This window comes from Hydractinia symbiolongicarpus, chromosome 5 (assembly GCF_029227915.1).
Source record: "Hydractinia symbiolongicarpus strain clone_291-10 chromosome 5, HSymV2.1, whole genome shotgun sequence".
In the NCBI taxonomy this organism is placed as follows: Eukaryota; Metazoa; Cnidaria; class Hydrozoa; order Anthoathecata; family Hydractiniidae; genus Hydractinia; species Hydractinia symbiolongicarpus.
In genome coordinates, this window is record NC_079879.1 from 34,581,619 (window position 1) to 34,600,017 (window position 18,399).

The 18,399-nt window shown below is 36.0% G+C and overlaps 2 protein-coding genes across 2 annotated transcripts in view; one reads left to right on the forward strand and one right to left on the reverse strand.

Moving 5' to 3' along the window:
* LOC130646240 (iron-sulfur cluster assembly scaffold protein IscU-like) overlaps window positions 1-604 on the reverse strand; it is a 49,651-nt gene extending 49,047 nt beyond the window's left edge. Inside the window, exon 1 of the mRNA XM_057452414.1 lies at window positions 601-604. The gene's annotated coding sequence lies outside the window, so the exon portion shown is untranslated. The remainder of the gene's footprint in view (window positions 1-600) is intronic.
* A 9,996-nt stretch (window positions 605-10,600) lies between these two features.
* LOC130646156 (uncharacterized) lies at window positions 10,601-13,857 on the forward strand. Its single transcript, XM_057452297.1, has 7 exons — window positions 10,601-10,712; window positions 10,864-11,396; window positions 11,472-12,523; window positions 12,591-12,675; window positions 13,175-13,249; window positions 13,295-13,435; window positions 13,801-13,857. The coding sequence occupies exons 1-7, from the start codon at window positions 10,601-10,603 to the stop codon at window positions 13,855-13,857; spliced, it is 2,055 nt and encodes a 684-aa protein (XP_057308280.1).
* The last annotated feature ends 4,542 nt before the right edge of the window (window positions 13,858-18,399 follow it).

Genomic DNA, 18,399 nt, shown 5'->3' on the forward strand with positions numbered 1-18,399 from the left:
TCATTTTGGCTAGAAAATTTATATTAATAAATTTAACTTTAAAATATCTATGCATTGATAAAGTTTAAATGTACATCATTTAACAGGTTTAAAACTACTGAAAACAGAAAATGTCAAAATTTGGTTACTCAAATATGACATCATAATTTATGCTGCATAATTAAGTCTGAGATTCTTTAAATGTGAATATCTTGAACAAAAAGACTTGCTCACCACTATTTAAAGCTCTATAATATATCCTCTTCAACTATTTTCGGCTGTTATGGAGTGGGAAAAATATTGACGCACCGAAATAAAATCTACCAAATTCAATTCTAGCCAAAAAAGGTTTTTCAACATTTGAGAAATTAAAGTCGCAATAAAATTGATCTTTTTCACCGTCCGCCTTTTCCCGCCAAAATCAATTATATTTTCTTTCGTTTTTAAATATGATTGATAAAAAAATAGGACTTTCATGAAAAAGTTTTTGATTTTATTGGACGATTAAAACCCTGTGCTTGTTACTGTAAAGCTTGGTATCCATTAAACGTTAAGTCGCGTTCACGAGGTTCGTTAATTGGAGTTGGTTCTTAACGCATAATAAAAATGTAGCGCGTCAATTTAAACTCAGATTATCGCAAGGATAAATATAAAATAGAAACTGAAGGATTTTAACAATTTTCGCAATGAAGGCAATAAAACAGCACAAGCTAGATAAGTTCATCAGGCGAGTAACAGAATAATTTATCAAAGCGCCGTGAACTAAATTAGGTATTTGAAGTGCAGCTTTAGTAATTTTGCTTCATTTACAACTTATCGCTTTTCCTCACGTCCGCATAATAAGAAAACCTGCGCTCTAAGCTGTGAAAAATAATGAAATGGGTTTTTTAGACTAATAAACGCAACACAGTCCTTTATAACACCAGGAACATTTTATGACAAGAGTTGCTCGTTGTGTACCATATCTACTTTTCACCACAATGGAGCAAAAGTTTTGCTCCACAAGTTCGGCACAATATGGATATGAATTTATTTTGTGCCCGGACTCCAGGGACAAAAATTGATGAAAGATATTGTTGCTTAGCAAGTCCTACTCGTGTCCCCTACATGTCACTTGGACAAAATTATTTGAGGCATAGTGTAACTGGCCAATGAATATACGAGAAATTGTAAACATTGCTTCTCTTAAGAAGTTGAACATTAAGTGAAGAGAGAAGATGAGAAAAAATGTCGGATTACGGTGGCCCATATCTGCCACTATTGTTGAGCAGCAGAAATAAATCAATACTGCGCAGTAAAAGCAATTCTACTGCGCAGTAGTCATAGTTATGCTGCGCAGTAGTCCCAGATTTACTGTGCAGTAGAATTCGGTCCACTCCGCAGTAGGACATTGACTACTGCGCAGTAGAACTTGAACTATTGCGCAGTATAATATGAGGCTTTGAATTATATTTTTAGACAATTTTTCTGGCATTCTATAATGGTTGACAAGATTTTTGAAACGCAAGTATATATCAAGAAGAATATAAGAATATTTAAAATCGAAAGTTTGAAACTCGATGTAGCGTTCTCAAGCTCAATTCCTTTTTATAATGTTAAAAATCAATTTTAAGATATCGTCATAAAGGAAGCCATGATAAAAATAACAGCACGAAAAAAAATATATCTACTGCGCAGTAGACATATTTCTACTGCGAAGTAAAAATGCCACTACTGCGCAGTTGACTTACTATTGTTCTTTCATTATTGCTGGGCAGTAGGCTGAGTTTTACTGTGCAGTAGAACGTTGACTACTGCACAGTGAAAACTCGTCTACTGCGCAGTAGCCACAGTTTTACTGCAAAGTAGAATTGTAATTATTGTGCAGTAGAAATCTATTTCTACTGCGCAACATTAAATGGCAGATATTGGCTTTCGTATCGGTCGAAAAGAAGCCATTCTGACGAGGAAAAGACAATTTTAATCGATTTTTACAAAACAAATTCGACGTTTTGAGATAGTAATGAAGTATACTACAAAAATAAAATCACAAAAGAGGCCATAAATCAAGATGTGGTGAATGCATAACAGCTCTGAATCATTACGCAGCAAATGAGAGGTGACGTCACGAGAAGCATTAAAATGCGCATGTTATGGGAGATGGGAGATAGCACGCACGAGAATGTCTCTCGTGTCCACTTAGCTTAATAACATCTCCGTTTGAGAACGCATTTTAAACTTTAAAAGTGGAGAAAAACATACTTTTTGATTTGCGCCACATGAAGCGGAATCTTTAATATCGCCTGATGACATAATAGAGACATCGCAGAGCCTGGATGCCACGAAGTTGATGATGGTATCCAGGCCACTTTAAGCTATCTGACTTGTTTTCAGTTTGTTTTTTAAAGAAGGTTCTGGGAAACTAAGGTATTATAATTTCTAGCAATAAGATACCTATTAAATGTGTCCTTGTTAGAAATTATAAACGTCTAAAAACATTATTTTATTCGTTTAATTCAAAAATCACTTTTTTCGCACGTTTAAATTACGTTCTCTTTAAACGTTTAAGTAGCGTATTAATTAAAGGGGCGATATATTTTTTTCGCTCAGGCGGAAATTTGGGCAAAGCGAAAAAAATGCGTAAAGAGACAGCTCGGGGTTTAGGGGGCGCAGTAAGCTCCCCCCCTCCTCCCCCTGATGGGTTCTGAAACACTATCGCCTATTTACCTATTTCAGTACTCTAAAATGCAACACCAAGGACCTTTAGAGAACTATTTTTTCGGTTTACTTAACGAAAACATCAGTGCAAAGTAAATAGAAAAAATAAAGTTAATAGCTTATTTACGAAGGCTATAACAAAAATTGTAACGTTTTTTTAAAAAAATGAGAAAGCTTGAATTAATAAGCAAGCAATTCTTCTTTCTTCTCTGTAGCTTGCCCATCAAGTAATATAAGTAGCCATGGACAAATTGAATTTAACATGAAATGGGTCAAATTGATCAAAATGCCAAAACCAACCAATGAATAAATGAATGAAGAAACATCAAAACTTATACTGATACGCTAAATATCATTACACCAGGTCAACATGAATACAAACAAAGATTACAAAAAATGATGTACAAGCAGTTAATTAATAATTTCCTACATGTTTGTAGTTATGCATTGTGTTAGTGCAGTTTGAAGACCTGCAAATAGCGTTTTTCAAACAAAGTTTTTAAAATGTTTAATTCGAGTTCGTGTAAATAACGTTACAAAAATACCGTTTTAAAAACGTCCCACTAATAACGGTAAAAATACGTTATTTAAACAGTATTTACAAAACGTTATTCTAACACCGTTTTAAAAAACATCCAATTTATGTTTGGGCAAAAAACGTTGCAATAAAAGAAGCGTCATAAAAACGTTTTTAATGCTCAAACCAAAAACGTTGTACAATAACCATTTAATAAAGTGATTTTTTGGTTTCGAACGTTGCGACTAAAAAAAACAACTAAAATCAAACGTTCTAATAACGTCATGTGTCCGTTGGAAACAAAAACAAAAATCAATCGCCTTCATATGTCTCTGGCTTTTAAACCACACATACTGGGTGTGATGTCCTTGGGGAAGTTGCTGATAACTCCAGGTATGAAAGGAAACTAAGCAACTATCGTCATTGTTCAAAAACATACAGCATATTTTCAAGGGTAACCAATGATTAAACGTGTTTTTCCAAACATATGATACGATGGTTTCCCTCTGTAAGATACGCACGCAAATTCTTTACTATTATGTGCAGAATCTGTAATTTTAATGTTTGATTTTTTCAGTAGTATTGTTTATACACTTCTTTTTATAAGAAGTAAAAGATTTGGCTAAGTGTTTTTAACTTTTTAACTTGTTGAGCCCAGAATTTTACAGTTTATAACAAATTTTTGAAAGCTATATCTGTTAATCGTTTCTGTAAAGAAACTCTACGTTAAAAGATATTTCCTAGGTTGTTTTTAAGAGAAAAGAAGAAAATTTTGTTTTTTTTGTTTAACAATTTATAGCCTTATCGTTTTTTCCGTAAAATTGTTGTACAGAGAAAATAAGTGTGTGCACCTTAAGTTAGCTATGATTTAAAGTTACAATAATAACGGAGAATGAAATTTTAAAATTGTAGCATATTTAATGATTTTTCCCCCATATTACTCGCCTTTAAGGTCTACTTCAAAGTTCAGTACTTTTTCACATTATTGGAAATATTTAAGCGGCAGGGGTTTTTAAGCACCAAGTGTTAAAAATAACTTGACTTAGACAGAGAGCTAAATTCTTTTAAAATCACTTTAAAGATTTAACGCGATGAGAATCCCTTGCTTAAAAATAAAAATAAGTTAAAAAACAAAATTACTTGTTAAAAAATAAAAGTTAGAAAATTATTAAAAGTTGCAAAAAATACTAGACGAATAAGATCTGTAAATGAAACAATTTCTCCTCGCAGAGAACCCGGAAGTTAAAAAAATCTTCGATATTGCGAGTTAAGGCGAATACAGATCTGTATGAAGATTTGTGTGATTTCTACAAAGATTTCTACAAAGTTTCTTTCCTAATGGTGGACAAAGAAATTCTTTCTACAAGACTATATAATAACTATTAGCTCGTGGAGAACGTGGATCGCGCCTGTTGTACATATTCCTCACATTAATATTTCGCGCATCCTTGCCGCCAGCCTCGTTCCCAGTTTTTTTGTCTCTCATAGGTGCTGCGCTTATTGATAGGTCTGACGAAAAATGCGTCCGATATGCAAAAAGCCTGTTTACATGAAGTGTCGTAATTTAATTAGACAGGGGTTATTACTATAATTGTAAGTGCAATGGGTGCAGATTCCGCCCCAACTCCCCTCCCCCCCCTCCATAACTTTTGACAGGTTTTTCAAATTAAATCAAATTTGGCCCACTTATTGTACGACATAAAGGAAAGAAAATGCCAGCAATAAATTTTGCTTTTGTCAGCACAATTTTGTGACGCCATCGGAAGCTTCAAATTGGTCTCATATACCGCTATCGTTCATGTCTACGACTCACCTTAGCCCGTCTAAAGCATGTTTTTGCTTGTGATAGAATGGTTGTTGAAAGTGAAGATAGATGGAGAGAGGAATTTCACAAAAATATAGCTGTATCTGAAGAAGTTATTAAGAAATATTAAAAACAAAACAAAAGATTTTGGAATGGATAGCGAAACTTTTTTTAACAAATAGCAACTATAGATCTGGGCTTGCTATATGTGACATACTGTTACTTTGAGACTTCTTTTTCATCATTGTGAAATTGTGAAATAAATATTACTTCTTGTCTTATGAAAAACAATAAAAATACATATAGTGGTTTTTTAGAGGACAATAATATCAAAAGTGATCTTTTCTTGCGTCTCATGCTGCAAAATTTATCATCTGAGCGGGGGAGCGCATGTCTTATACGACCACCGATTTTGCATAAAATTGTTTACACCTCTAAAAAAACAAGGGGATCTGGGGTGATAAATTAGGTTGAAGTAGGCGAAACACATTCCAATTTGTTAAATTGAGTTTGTCATATTTAAACGTACCGTTCCATGATTTCAAATTGGATTATCTTTTTTTAATTTAACATGACAAATTTGAAATTTATTACTAAAAGCAACGGGTTGCAAATTTTTGATACAATTATATAAAATGATTGGTCGACACTGTTAAAAAGTTGAATAAGTGCAACATGTGAAATCTCGAATTCAACAGATTAGATTTGACAAGTTAAAACAAAATGATGACATTTTTTAAATTAGATTAATTTGACTTAACAAATTGGATCACATGTGTTGTCTACTTAAAAAGTCTAAACTTATGGGGCTGTTCTTTTCCTTTTCAAGATATTCGCATTTAAAACCTGTTAAAAAGTATACATTCCAATCACTATGTAGGGGTTACAGAAACAAAATGGAAAACATTAAAGTAATCCTCCAAATAGCGTTCGTACCCTCATTAAGTTTACTCATTGAATTTTGGCATATGAAAAATTTTAAATAGGTTTAAAACCTTACTGTGAAATCCACAAAAAAACACAGTTACAGAGCAGTCAACTAGTGCCATTTAGAACTTTTGTTAGTATTTTCTATTTTGTTTCTGTAACTATGATATATTGACAAAGTTTGTATTCCATAGTCTTTTACAGGTACAAAATTATGATATCAACTAGTCGATAAAGCCCGTGGAGAAATCCACTTAGGCAGAAGGACAATGGAAAAATAGGTTGTTTTAGATTTTTTGCTGACGTCAACAGTGCAGGTACAAAAAAAAATGGCCAAGTTTAGTTTATTCGTTCCCTATAACGTGTAAAGGTTAAAACGCTGATCCCAATAATGTATAGGATCATATGTATTCGACAAAAGCCTAAGGAGATATAAGGTGTTAAAAATTTTGTTGACGTCAGCAATGGCCTGTCAAACCCAAAAATTTATTTTCAAGAAATTTGTGTACCTATTGCCTTCATCGTATAGATCTTGAAACGCTGATCAAGAAAATGTATAGGATCGTGTACTTGAGACAAACGGATGCAGAGATATTAGGGTATAAAGGTTTTTTTATGACGTCATTTACCCGTCTATTCCGAAACGGATTTGGTGACCCAGGTTTGGAAAACTTACCCAACTTGGTCCCAGGTAGTCCCTAGTTACCCACGCAGGAGATGACGTCAGTTATTTCCACCCGTTTCCAAGTTATTAAGCCTTAATTTTAAAAGTGCAATGCATTGGCTTCACTAATCTTAATATACTTTCTTTTGACGTCAATATTGCTTTAACGTCAAAGTTTGCTAATTTACAGAACAAATTTATAGGCGATGTTTTATAGACTTTATCAAAGAAATTTTATCCACTTCGCAAAAGTCACAGACAGAAGCTCCGTATTATTATATAGACTAGTCGATAAAGCCCGTGGAAAAATCTACTAAGGCGCAGAAGAACAATGGAAATATAGGTTGCTTTAGATTTTTTGCTGACGTCAGCAGTGCATATACAAAAAGGAAATTGGTGAAATTTAGTCATTTGTTGTCTGTAATGTGTAGAGGTTGAAACGCTGATCAAAATAATGTATAGTATCGTATGGTTTTGACAAAGGCGTAAGGAGATATAAGGGTTTAAAAATTTTGCTGACGTCAGCAATGAACCGTCAAAACCCAAAATTTTTTTTAAGAAATTCGTATACCTGTTGCCTTCATCGTATAGATCTTGAAGCACTGATTAAGAAAATGTATAGGATCATGTACTTTTGGTAAACGGTTGCAGAGATATTAGGGTTTGAAGATTTTTGATGACGTAATTAACCCGTCCATTCCGAAACGGATTCGGGGACCCAGGTTTGGGAAAATTACCCAAATTGGTCCTAGCTGGTCCCTAGTTACCCACGCGGTGAAAAATCATTGACGTCACCACCTCGTTTCCAAGTTATTTGCCCTCAAAGTTTTAGATGCACTGTAATGGCTTCATTATTTTAATATAGGATATTGACGTTAAAGTAGTGTTATTTTCGTCGCGTCGTAACGTCAGAAAATTTGACATATTAGACATGCATTTTTCGGCAACATCAAAGGAAAATGACGATATCAACTTTGCCTGTCACAGACAGACGGACACACTTAGCGTATTATTATAAGAGACTAGTCGATAAGGCCCGTGGAAAAATCCACTTAGGCAGAAGGACAATGGAAAAGTAGGTTGTTTTAGATTTTTTGCTGAAGTCAGCAGTGCAATTACAAAAATATTTGGCGAAATTTAGTTTATTCGTTGCCTGTACTATGCAGATGTTAAAACGCTGACCAAGAAAATGTATATGATCATATCTTATTGATAAGCAGTTAATGAGACATAATGGTTTTAACATTTTGCTGATGTCAGCAATGGCCAGTCAATATGTTTTCGACAAAAACCTAAGGATATATAAGGCTTTAAAAATTTTGCTGACGTCGAATTTTTTTTTTTTAGAAATTTGTATACCTGTTGCCTTTATCGTACAGATTTTGAAACGCTGATCAAGAAAATGTATAGGATCATGTACTTTTTACAAACGGTTGCGGATGATGATGGCGTCATAAACCCGTCCATTCCGAAACGGATTGGGGTACCAGGTTTTAAAATATTACCCAAATTGGTCCTAGGTGCTTCCTAGTTACATACGCGGTAAAAAATCATTGACGTCACCACCTCGTTTCCAAGTTATTTGGCCTCAAAATTTTAAGTGCACTGTAATGGCTTCATTAACTTAATATAGGATATTGACGTTAAAGTAGTGTTATTGGACGTCACGCCGTAACGTCGTAAAATTTAACATTTGAGACATACTTTTCTCGGCGACTTCAAAATGACGATATCCACTATGACCATCACATACACTCCGTATTATTATATAAGATAGTCAATAAGGCCCGTGGAAAATTCCACTTTGGCAGGATAACAGAGAAAAACAACCGTCATTTAAATTTTGCTGACGTCAGCACTGACCCGTTTATACCCCCCACAATTATTTTTTTAGAAATTTGTATACATGTTGCCTTCATCGTACAGATCTAGAAACGCTGATCAAGAAAATGTATAGGATCATGTACTTTTGACAAACGGTTTTGCAGAGATATTAGGGTTAGAAGGTTGTTTGATGACGTCATCAACCCGTGCATTCCGAAACGGATTCTGGAACATAGGTTTAGGAAAATCACCGAAATTGGTCCTAGGTGGTCCCTAGTTACCCACGCGGTGAAAAATCATTGGCGTCACCACCTCGTTACCAAGTTATTTGCCTTCAAAATTTTAGTTCTACTGTAATGGCTTCATTAATTTAATATAGGATATTGACGTAAAGTAGTGTTATTGACGTTGCGCCGTAACGTCAGAAAATTTAACTTATTAGACATGCATTTTTCGGTTACTTCAAAGAAAATTTCGGTAGGATCAAAGGAAAATGAACACATCCACTTTGCCTGTCACAGAGACACGGAACTGGCGTATTATTATATAGATTTATAGAGAACAATGGAATGTCAAAATCTTCAAAAGTGATCAAAAATTGAATGGTTTACTCAACAACTTGTTCAGCACTACAACAAAAGTTTAACATCATTAATAACCTCAGATGCACTTTAGGCGTAGAATGTTCGACAGGCAACATATCATAAGTAGCACTTCAAAAAAGGTTGAAGCAATGGCTAAGGAACAGACTGAATAGGTACAGAGAAACTTTGGGGCAAAACAGGAACTATTTTAAAACAGAAATAGTTTCCCAGGCACGTTTTGTTATAACAAACAAGTTTGATTTTGATTGACACTCTTAGCCGTAACTGGGCAAGCAAGCATGTGGATTTAATCTTTATAAGTAAAATGTAAACAAGTAACGACTTAGTAACAGTTGAGCCTCGTGACGTATGTATTACTGTCTTTAAGATATGAGAGAAAGACGGCGACATATCAAAAAGGCAAAAAATTCTGGCGACGAGGGTGGATTATCGTTTTCTTCCAGGGTACTTCAAATTCACCCTAAACAAAAGGGCTTCTTCTGTTATGCTGAAAATTATTTTGTTTATAGTTTTTCAATTTGGAACTTACAATCTTACTTAAACCCCTCAATTTTGACGATTATTATTATTATTATAACGAAGAAGTCTTCGCAGAGAATGTTGGCATGCTTTTGAAGCAAAATTTGTATTAGATAGAATTTGTTTAAAAACATATCTACTTTTCTTTCATACACTGCTACATAAATTATGCAAACATTGCTTGGTGCAGCAGCGTTACAAAATTGACGAATTTGAAAAATAAACAAAAACATGCAATCAGACTTATTTTAAACTCACTCAAAGTTATGTGATCAAAACGAATAATTTTTTTTCTATCATATTTATGTTTTTTATTCAATAAGATAACGTCTTTAGGTATGGCCTAAGGGATTTATTAGTCAGGCATTAAATTTGTTCGATATTCAGTTGTTTGTACTGGAGGCTACCCTTTAATTGTTAACCTGTCATATGTTAAAAACAACGTTTTAGTCCACGGCATGTTACTGCAAAAAATAACGACCAGAGAGAAACCGAGAATGACTTCTTGTATTCAGCGTCGGGTAAACACACACAGCATCAACCTTTTTTATTCAATGTTGTGTTTATGTAAAATGCATGTCGCACGATAGCCCTAACGAGAACTGTCAAAATAAAGTCGAAAACTATCAAAATAAAAACGAGAACTATTAAAATAGAAACGAGAACTGTTAAAATAATGACGAGAAGTGTCTAATTAAAAACAAGAATTGTTAAAGTAAAAACGAGAATTGTAACACCTCAGGGCGAAGTAATGTCGCTTGATGTTACGTAGCAAATACAGCATACGACAAAGAAGCTAGGAGCGGAATGCTCTAAAATAAATAGGATTTGTAACTAAGAAGAGTGTTACGTTTCAATGGCGACACTTTGTAAACAATGAAGACAATTGTTAAAATAAAAGCATTCATAATCATCTGTTTGTTATATGATGATGTCGTGCTCATAAATATTGTGCGTTGATGTTACATGAAATTCGATTAACAATGAGCTTATAGACAGCTGAACATCACTCACACTACTCTCCATTTTCAAATGTGACATTTTCCATTAGTTTACATTGAATAATGGAAATGGCTTCTTATATGATTTTTACTTTAATCAAACAACTGTATTTTTTTATTTTATTGATTTTAATTAAAGGATTAATAGTAATAATAATAATAGCGCAGCGGGCAAGTATATATTCTTTACAACACAACAAATAAAAAAAATTATTAGGATCCTTAAGTGTCAAATAATGGCGATGGTTGCGAAGAAGTGTTCTTAGCTGAGGTAGTAATGTTTTGTTGTTTAACTAGATAAAAATAAATGAATCGTCATTATTAAGAATCAGGAGAAAAGTTTGGTAGAAGTATGGAAAAGTTTGAAGGCTTATTACAAGTTCAACAAATATGTGAGAAATTTTGGTCATGGAGAATGGCAAACTTTCCAGAGTTTGCCACTTTAGTCGGTGAGCATAAATTTGACCATATGCTACATGATTTCAGCTTGGACGCGTTTCAAAAACGAACGCAAGACGCCACATCATTTCTTGCTGAAGTAAACGATTTATTGAAATCATTGGAAGAGTCTGGAATTCAGGCGGCCTGCTATGATGACTTAGATATGCTTTCGTCTCATTTAAAAACATTTGTTGACGGAATGAAACATAGAGCTTACTTATGTCCAGTAAACAGATTAGAAGGCCCACAATGCAATTTCTTTCGATTGCTGCAACACATGAAAACAGACACACCTGATGACTTTGAGAAAATTTTATGCCGACTGTCTTTATTGCCAAAACAGATTGACCAGATGATTGAACTGATGAAGGAAGGCATTCGAACAAAAACAACATTACACGAATGTTCCATTTTACCAGTTCCAACTCACCTTAGAAACATAGCAAATGAAAATTTTTGGAAATCTCCAATCTCAAATTTTTTTAAATACAAGCCGGTGTTAGTTAACGACTCAGAATGGAAAGTCATAGCAAAAAAAGCCGAGCAAATTACAAACGATCAGATTAATTCTGCTTTTATCAAATTGGCAGACTTTATAAACGACAATTATTTAAAACACACACGTAACCACATTGGCTTGGACTGTCTTTTTAGAGGAAAGGAAATGTATAAATCTTGCTTGCAATACCATACATCAACAACGATGAGTGCACGTGAAATTCATACCGTAGGATTGAAAGAAGTAAAGCGTATTTGTCAGCGGATAAATGAAGTAATGCAGAAAATGAATTTTGGTGGAAGTTACAATGACTTCTGCATTTGCATGGACAGAGAATCACCATACTTTAGTGCTCACGAGATTTTAAAAGATTACTCTTTAATATACCAAAAAATTGTGAAGGAATTACCAAAGATTTTTGCTGTTTTACCAAAAGAAGATTGCCTTATCAAGCCGGTACCAAAGGAAGAAGAAGCAACAGCAATCACCGCCTTTTACAAAGATGGTAACGAGAACAGAGCAGGTGTTTTTTACATCAACACTCATAAGCCGAGAAATCGTGGTAGGTACAAAACAACAGCGTTAGTTTTACACGAGGCCATCCCTGGACACCATTTGCAAAGCGATGTGTTTCTGCGAAAAAAAGATACTCCCAAATTTCGACGATTTCTGGAGGGAGGCAATTATCAAATGATACCAGGTAGATTTCCGTTGTATACTGCCTTCATGGAAGGGTGGGGGCTATATTCAGAATTTTTAGGCGAAGAGTTACATTTATATGACAGTTTGTCAGATTTATATGGCAGGTTGAAGAGCGAAATGTTAAGAGCGTGTCGATTGGTTGTTGATACCGGTATACACACGTTTGGTTGGTCGAGAAACCAAGCCATCGAATATTTAATGTGTAATGTAGGACTGTCTCACGCTAGTGCTTCGGGAGAGGTAGATCGATACATTACGTGGCCTGGGCAAGCATGCGCTTATAAAATTGGAGAGCAGAAGTTTTTACAATTGAGGCAGCAGGCACAAGATTTATTGAGAGAAAGGTTTGATATTAAAGAGTTTCATGGAGTTTTATTAAATAATGGTGCAGTTTCCATGGACTTTCTTCAGAAACAAGTTGAAAGCTATATTTTTACAAAAATGTCTTTACATTGTTAATACAGACAACGTTACTCGTCCGAAACGTTCTGTTAAAGTACAGCCACCGTATTCGAGCTGTGGGAGGGGGGATGACTGACCTTTTATTTGTTAGCTATAGTCGTTTATACTTACTTTTCCTAACTTTTATTTAGATTTAAATTTCCTAAAATCTTTTTTGCAAAATATGCCGAAGTGTTCCAATGGCTACCATTGTTTCGAGTTGAGTTAAATCGTGCAGAATGTTTCTTTGAAGAAATTCTTTATGATTTCTGCAATTCTGAGTTTCATATACAATGAACAATAGCCCTAAAAAATACAGGGGAGGGGAGGGGGAGGGGGGGTGGGACCAAACAGCCCCTTTATTGCAGCGAAAAACACAACCCCAAATAGCCCAGCGTGAACATAATTAACTCTTTGATGGAATACGGCGTGAAAAGAATACCCAAATAAGTAGACTTCGATCAAAAAATTTGCAAAACAGCTTTAGCTAGTTCTTAAATCTCATCGCCTTCATTTGCTACACAATTATAATCCAGCTTTATTTAACACTATAGAAATACCTGTTGTTTCATGAACTCATACATTTTAATTATATTCAAAGATTACAAGCAAACACTATTCTTTATTTAGTATTTAGAAAGATTACTTAGCACGGATTATACATTTGCATATAGATATTTAAGACTTCTCACAAGGATAAAGATAAATTCATTATATACTTTTGTAAAAATATATTTTCTCTACGTTCCCATATGAACAATTCATGCTTATTAACGCGACGATTTGTATTCATAGAAGAAGAGTTAAATAAGAATGTGGACTCATTGGACTTCTCCGTTAGATGGTAATTTTACAACCTCGATCCCAGGGCTTCTCCGTGGATTACCCATCTCACGTGACAAAAATGATTCAAAATGGCGTCGTGATATATGAATTGATCTGTTGATGTAAAACAAATTTAAAGCCAATTTAACTTTTGTTTATAAAATCGCAAACATTAACAGTTCTCCTTTGGTTATAAGAGCTTTTATTCGCACAAATAGGAAGCACACAGTTACAAAAATAGGAACCCTCCATTCGCAAACATAGCTTTTTAGACGGAAATAAATTTGATATAAAAAGGTAGCATAAGAAACCTTGTTATTATCATTAAATACGCAAGTTGTTTTTGTATTAACAGAGCTCATGGAGCATATCTAAACCTTATTTAGCTTATTCAAACTCTACCGCTGTATAATTAAAATATAGCTGGGTTCAAAGAAAGAAAATATAATTAAAAAAAATTTACATGCAAAGATTAACATCACTGTACATTGTTTAAACATGCAACCATTATGAAATAGAATCTTGTTTTACATACATACATACAAACATAAAATGTTATGTCGTTTAACAAGTAAAACGTACATGCTATTGTAACTATTGAGTAGCTAACCTTCATTGCTGACCCAAGTTTACCAAGCACACTGAAGTCACTATTGTTAAATTTTATTGTTCACCCAAGTTGACCAGACCATTTCTAGCTACTATGGGGAAACTTATTTTGCCTAACTAAGTTGACATAATTCCCACTATAAGTGAACCTTTATTGGTAATCCCAGTTCACCTTATACTCCCTAGTCCCTGTGGAGAAACTTTTATTGCTTACCCAACTTAATTCAGAACTCTCCTGTTACTATGGAGCCATTTTTATTGCTTACCGAAGTTAACCTAGTACTCTTCTGTCACTATGGGGCCATTTTTATCTCTTACCCAAGGTAAGCTAAAACTCCCTATGGGGCAACTTACATCTGGGACACCTTTGTACGCACTTGTGAACATCGCCCCATCCCCGCTCCCGACCGCTCTGCAGCACCTTTTTGATCTATCAGCGAACTCCCTGCTTCTGATCTCCTCCGCAGTTACCCCTCTAAAAAAGGGGTAATTCCCTAAATAATCAAAACCTGCTGATGTCATTGAAAATATACGGGTGCGTTAAAAAGGTCCTGCAGAAGTTCAATAGAGAAGGGAAAGTCCATACTCAAAAAACTGATGCTAGTTAAGGGTTTTTGTAAGTATGAATGGGTGTTTTAGATTAGTTAAAGAACAAACATGTGTGCAGTGAGGCTGTTGAAAAATACTACTATTTGCTCCAGTATGCTCCAAATCATCTCAAGACCCCAGAAATGTGCAGCAGGGCTTTCGACGCGAAAGTCAACGTCCTCCAGTACGTCCCAGAATATCTCAAGATCGAAGACAAGTCTGTTGAGGTTTGAGTCCTATGCATTCTGACATGTCCCGGATAAGTTCATGACCAAAGACATATACCACAAGACTGTCGAATATTATCCTTTTATGTTCTATTATGTTCCAGAACATCAAATGACGCAGGACAAGTGCAACAGCGCAGTAGCAGCTAAGCCCTACACACTTCTTTACGTCCCGGATCAACAAAGCTGTCGCGGAGGATCCTGACGTACTCAGGCACATCTCAGATCATCGCAAGACGCAAGACACGTACAACAAGACCGTTGAGACAAGTCCCTACACACACAACCGCGTCCTGGATTAGTTCTTTACACAAGACATGTGCAACAGAGATGTCGATAAGAATCCTTATCTGCTGCAGTATGTCCTAAATCATGCCAAGACACAAGGCATGTGTAACAAGGCTGTTGCAGAGGGTTCTAATGTGCTCGGTTATGGAAAGGCATAAGGATATTGATGAATTGCTGGGGGAAAATGAAACAAAGTAGGCAAGATATATCCTGGACTTGGCAATAGTCTATAGAATAAAGTAGTAAAACATAAATGCGATGACTGTGAACGTATACTTAATGAGTATGACAGATGCAAGTGTGGACGAAGACTTGTGGTAGAGGGTAAGATTTTGTGCTGGTGCTGCTATCAATAACACATCATAAATAATGAAGGTAGCTGTGTATGCAACGATCTAGGTATTTCCATAGCCCAGTTGCATTAAATAAAAGGATTTTAAATTTAGAGACAAGACTGTCAAGTCCAAAGACTTTCACAGTGGTGTAACGCTGTACAACATAAAGTGCGTAAGTGTTAAAAACCAGGTACTAAGCAACTTCATCTTTGCAAATAACAGGAGAAACAAGGCATAGGTAATTGGGTGTCTTGCTCAAGACAAGCTATTGATAAAGATCCCCAAACATATCCACTTCCATGGTGTCTTCCAATACACCGAGGTTGGATCTTGGCGACTACCCCGAGTTTTGGCTAAGTACGCCCAGATCTGTGCCAAGGTATAAGCAATCGAAAGGCATTGCTTCAGCAACATAAATGTAGAAAGATCGGTACTTTAACTCTAAATTCAAAGAGTTTAAGTGGAAAATTAGGACCAGCATCAACAAGAAAAAGGTACCCCAGGGATTTGGTAAATGCGCAGCAATTATCAAGCTATGTAGCATATATAGACACGGGGATAACTACTCTGTGCAGACTTACTTGGAAGAGTCAAGAAAAGGAGATCCCTATGCATGGCGCAAGATACTTAGCGACTCTGACGATAATGATATGAGGTTCACTAAGTTGTCTTGGGGTTTTGTGGGTTGTATATTTCTACAAAAACAAACATGGACATCCTGAAGAAGGAAGCGTCAATTTTCGGCATTAAAGGAAGATCAAAGATGTCGGGAGTAGAACTGAAGAGAGCCATCCGAGAAGTAAAATGTAAGAAAACGTCAACACAGACCATGCGTCCTTACTGCAATCCTTGCGTAGAAGCAGCATTGCAGCGAGTTTCAAGATGCTGACTGAAGAGTTAAGCCAGAAATCATTTCGCATAATTTATGACGATGATCTACTGATCGATTCCGCTATCAAGGGATCGATTGGGCGATATGGAGTAGCATTTTAGCCTGAGGTTTTGCAGGAATACGTAACCCTACAAATCTTATATCGAATGCTCCGAAGGGAAATCTAGGTTGGTAAAGTTATGCTGAACAGATTGTAATTTTTTTAGGACCTCATCTATCCCTTGCTGATACCTCTTGCGACTAGCTCCGAAAGCTCTCGTTTATCGATGTTATTGACGATACGTTTCACTCTCTTTCCTTTAGCACCATATTCCTTCGCTGCTTTTCCTGCATGATCAAGCTGAACCCGTAGTCGCTGAAAATACCGTTCTCTATGGTCTAAGGAGTGAGATCTATCATAGTTTAGTTTGGAATCTGCGAATCATGCTTCTGGGCCTTTACCTCTAGCCTTTATTTTTATCGCTGGCGTTATACCTACACAGTAGCACGCCAATATTTGTGGCTAGTGCACGATGGACGCAGCCGGTAGTGGTAACGCTAACACCTAATAATTCGTGAGCACAATACCGAACATATGTACCATGCATTTTGAAGTTTCTTGCGAGTTCATCACGCTTCTTGATTTTCTTGCGAAGGTACTGTTCGATTTCTTTGATCTTTGACAGCCCGCATACCGGACTTCCATCCTGCGTGCAATCAAGCGCGCTTGGCGGCATTGTGATATCTACAAGAGTTACATTTTTTGTTAAAACGGTACTCGTCAGTCAGCATAAAATCAAGCCTGTCTGTTGAATCAATGGAGTCAAAAGACAGGCTAGGCATTGGTGTCAAAATTTCTAAGTGGTAATCCTAGAACTTAGGACTTTTCACCACCAGGGTAAAAAAGCAATTGTCTTAACCCAGTTGTGGCCAGACAAGTCGTAGTTGTAAATATCAGTCCTGTACCATCCATCATAATCGCTCTTCGTGAAATACTTACCACCAACAGGCTCACGGTTGATCGATATAGTCATTTCATCGGGTACACGTAAACAACCCGTTGATGAACTTGATCCAGGTAACGATCCTTATACACTGACCTAAGTGATCGTCAAATAATGTAAGTTTGATGACAGCTGTGAAAAGATGTCTAAGTAAAAGTCAAAGCAGGGAGAATGACCTTTGGATATCACAAAGCTTTACCTGTACATATACACAGGCAGCAACGCGGAACAAAGTTTCAATACGCATACACCTCTGATACTCCCGCTTTTACCAAGTATCACTTCAAGATTCTAATGACTGATTTCAAATATTCCGTGGCCGTTGCATTGGATGGTAGGCAAGTGTTGGAGAACGGAAATACCTAGGTCAATTTCGCAACGTATTGCCCAACGACAGCACTGGGTATCTTTGCTAAACTTATGACGGTTAAACTTTCTGTCTATTTCCATATGCAACGTATACTAAGAAGGATGAAAGTGACCATGTCTCTCGACGATGGTTTAATCGGTACAATATCACCTAATCAACATCTGCATTTGCACAAGTGTGTTCCAAGTACGTAGCAGATTCCCAGGATATGTATAAATTCAGAGCAATGAGTGCCTCGTTAATCAACGCCGAATGGTGGCAACAAGTTTAAGGTGACTACACGAAGCTCATCATGCCTACAAGTCACTAAGCTTTGTCAAAGGGTTGACAAAGCTTAGTGAGTCCATAAGAGTGTATGTGGTTGATACTTGGTACACAAGCACAATCAAAGGCCTGTTTGATCGGTTCTGGTGCAGAAAACTATACAGGGAGGCAAGTCCTACTACAAAATTCAAAAGTATGGTCTTGAGAGGAGAAAATGTCGGGAAGGATATAGCAACCTTTCAAAAGGAGCTGCAGTACGGTCAAACTCCGGTGAATTTTGTCATGTTGCAAAGCGTGTACATGGTGCCTCCAAATATAAACCTACCCATAGGTAAAATTCAGGGATACAGCAACAGCATCCTGATTGCACCTTCCGCGATTAATTCTAGAATCCAGCC

Coding starts and splice junctions, on each gene's coding strand:
- LOC130646156 (XM_057452297.1), top strand. CDS start 10,601: ATGGAAATGGCTTCTTATATGATTTTTACTTTAATCAAACAACTGTAT. Junction 12,676..13,174: donor GTCCGAAACGTTCTGTTAAA/GTACAGCCACCG, acceptor TTAACACTATAG/AAATACCTGTTGTTTCATGA. Junction 13,250..13,294: donor CAAACACTATTCTTTATTTA/GTATTTAGAAAG, acceptor ATTTGCATATAG/ATATTTAAGACTTCTCACAA.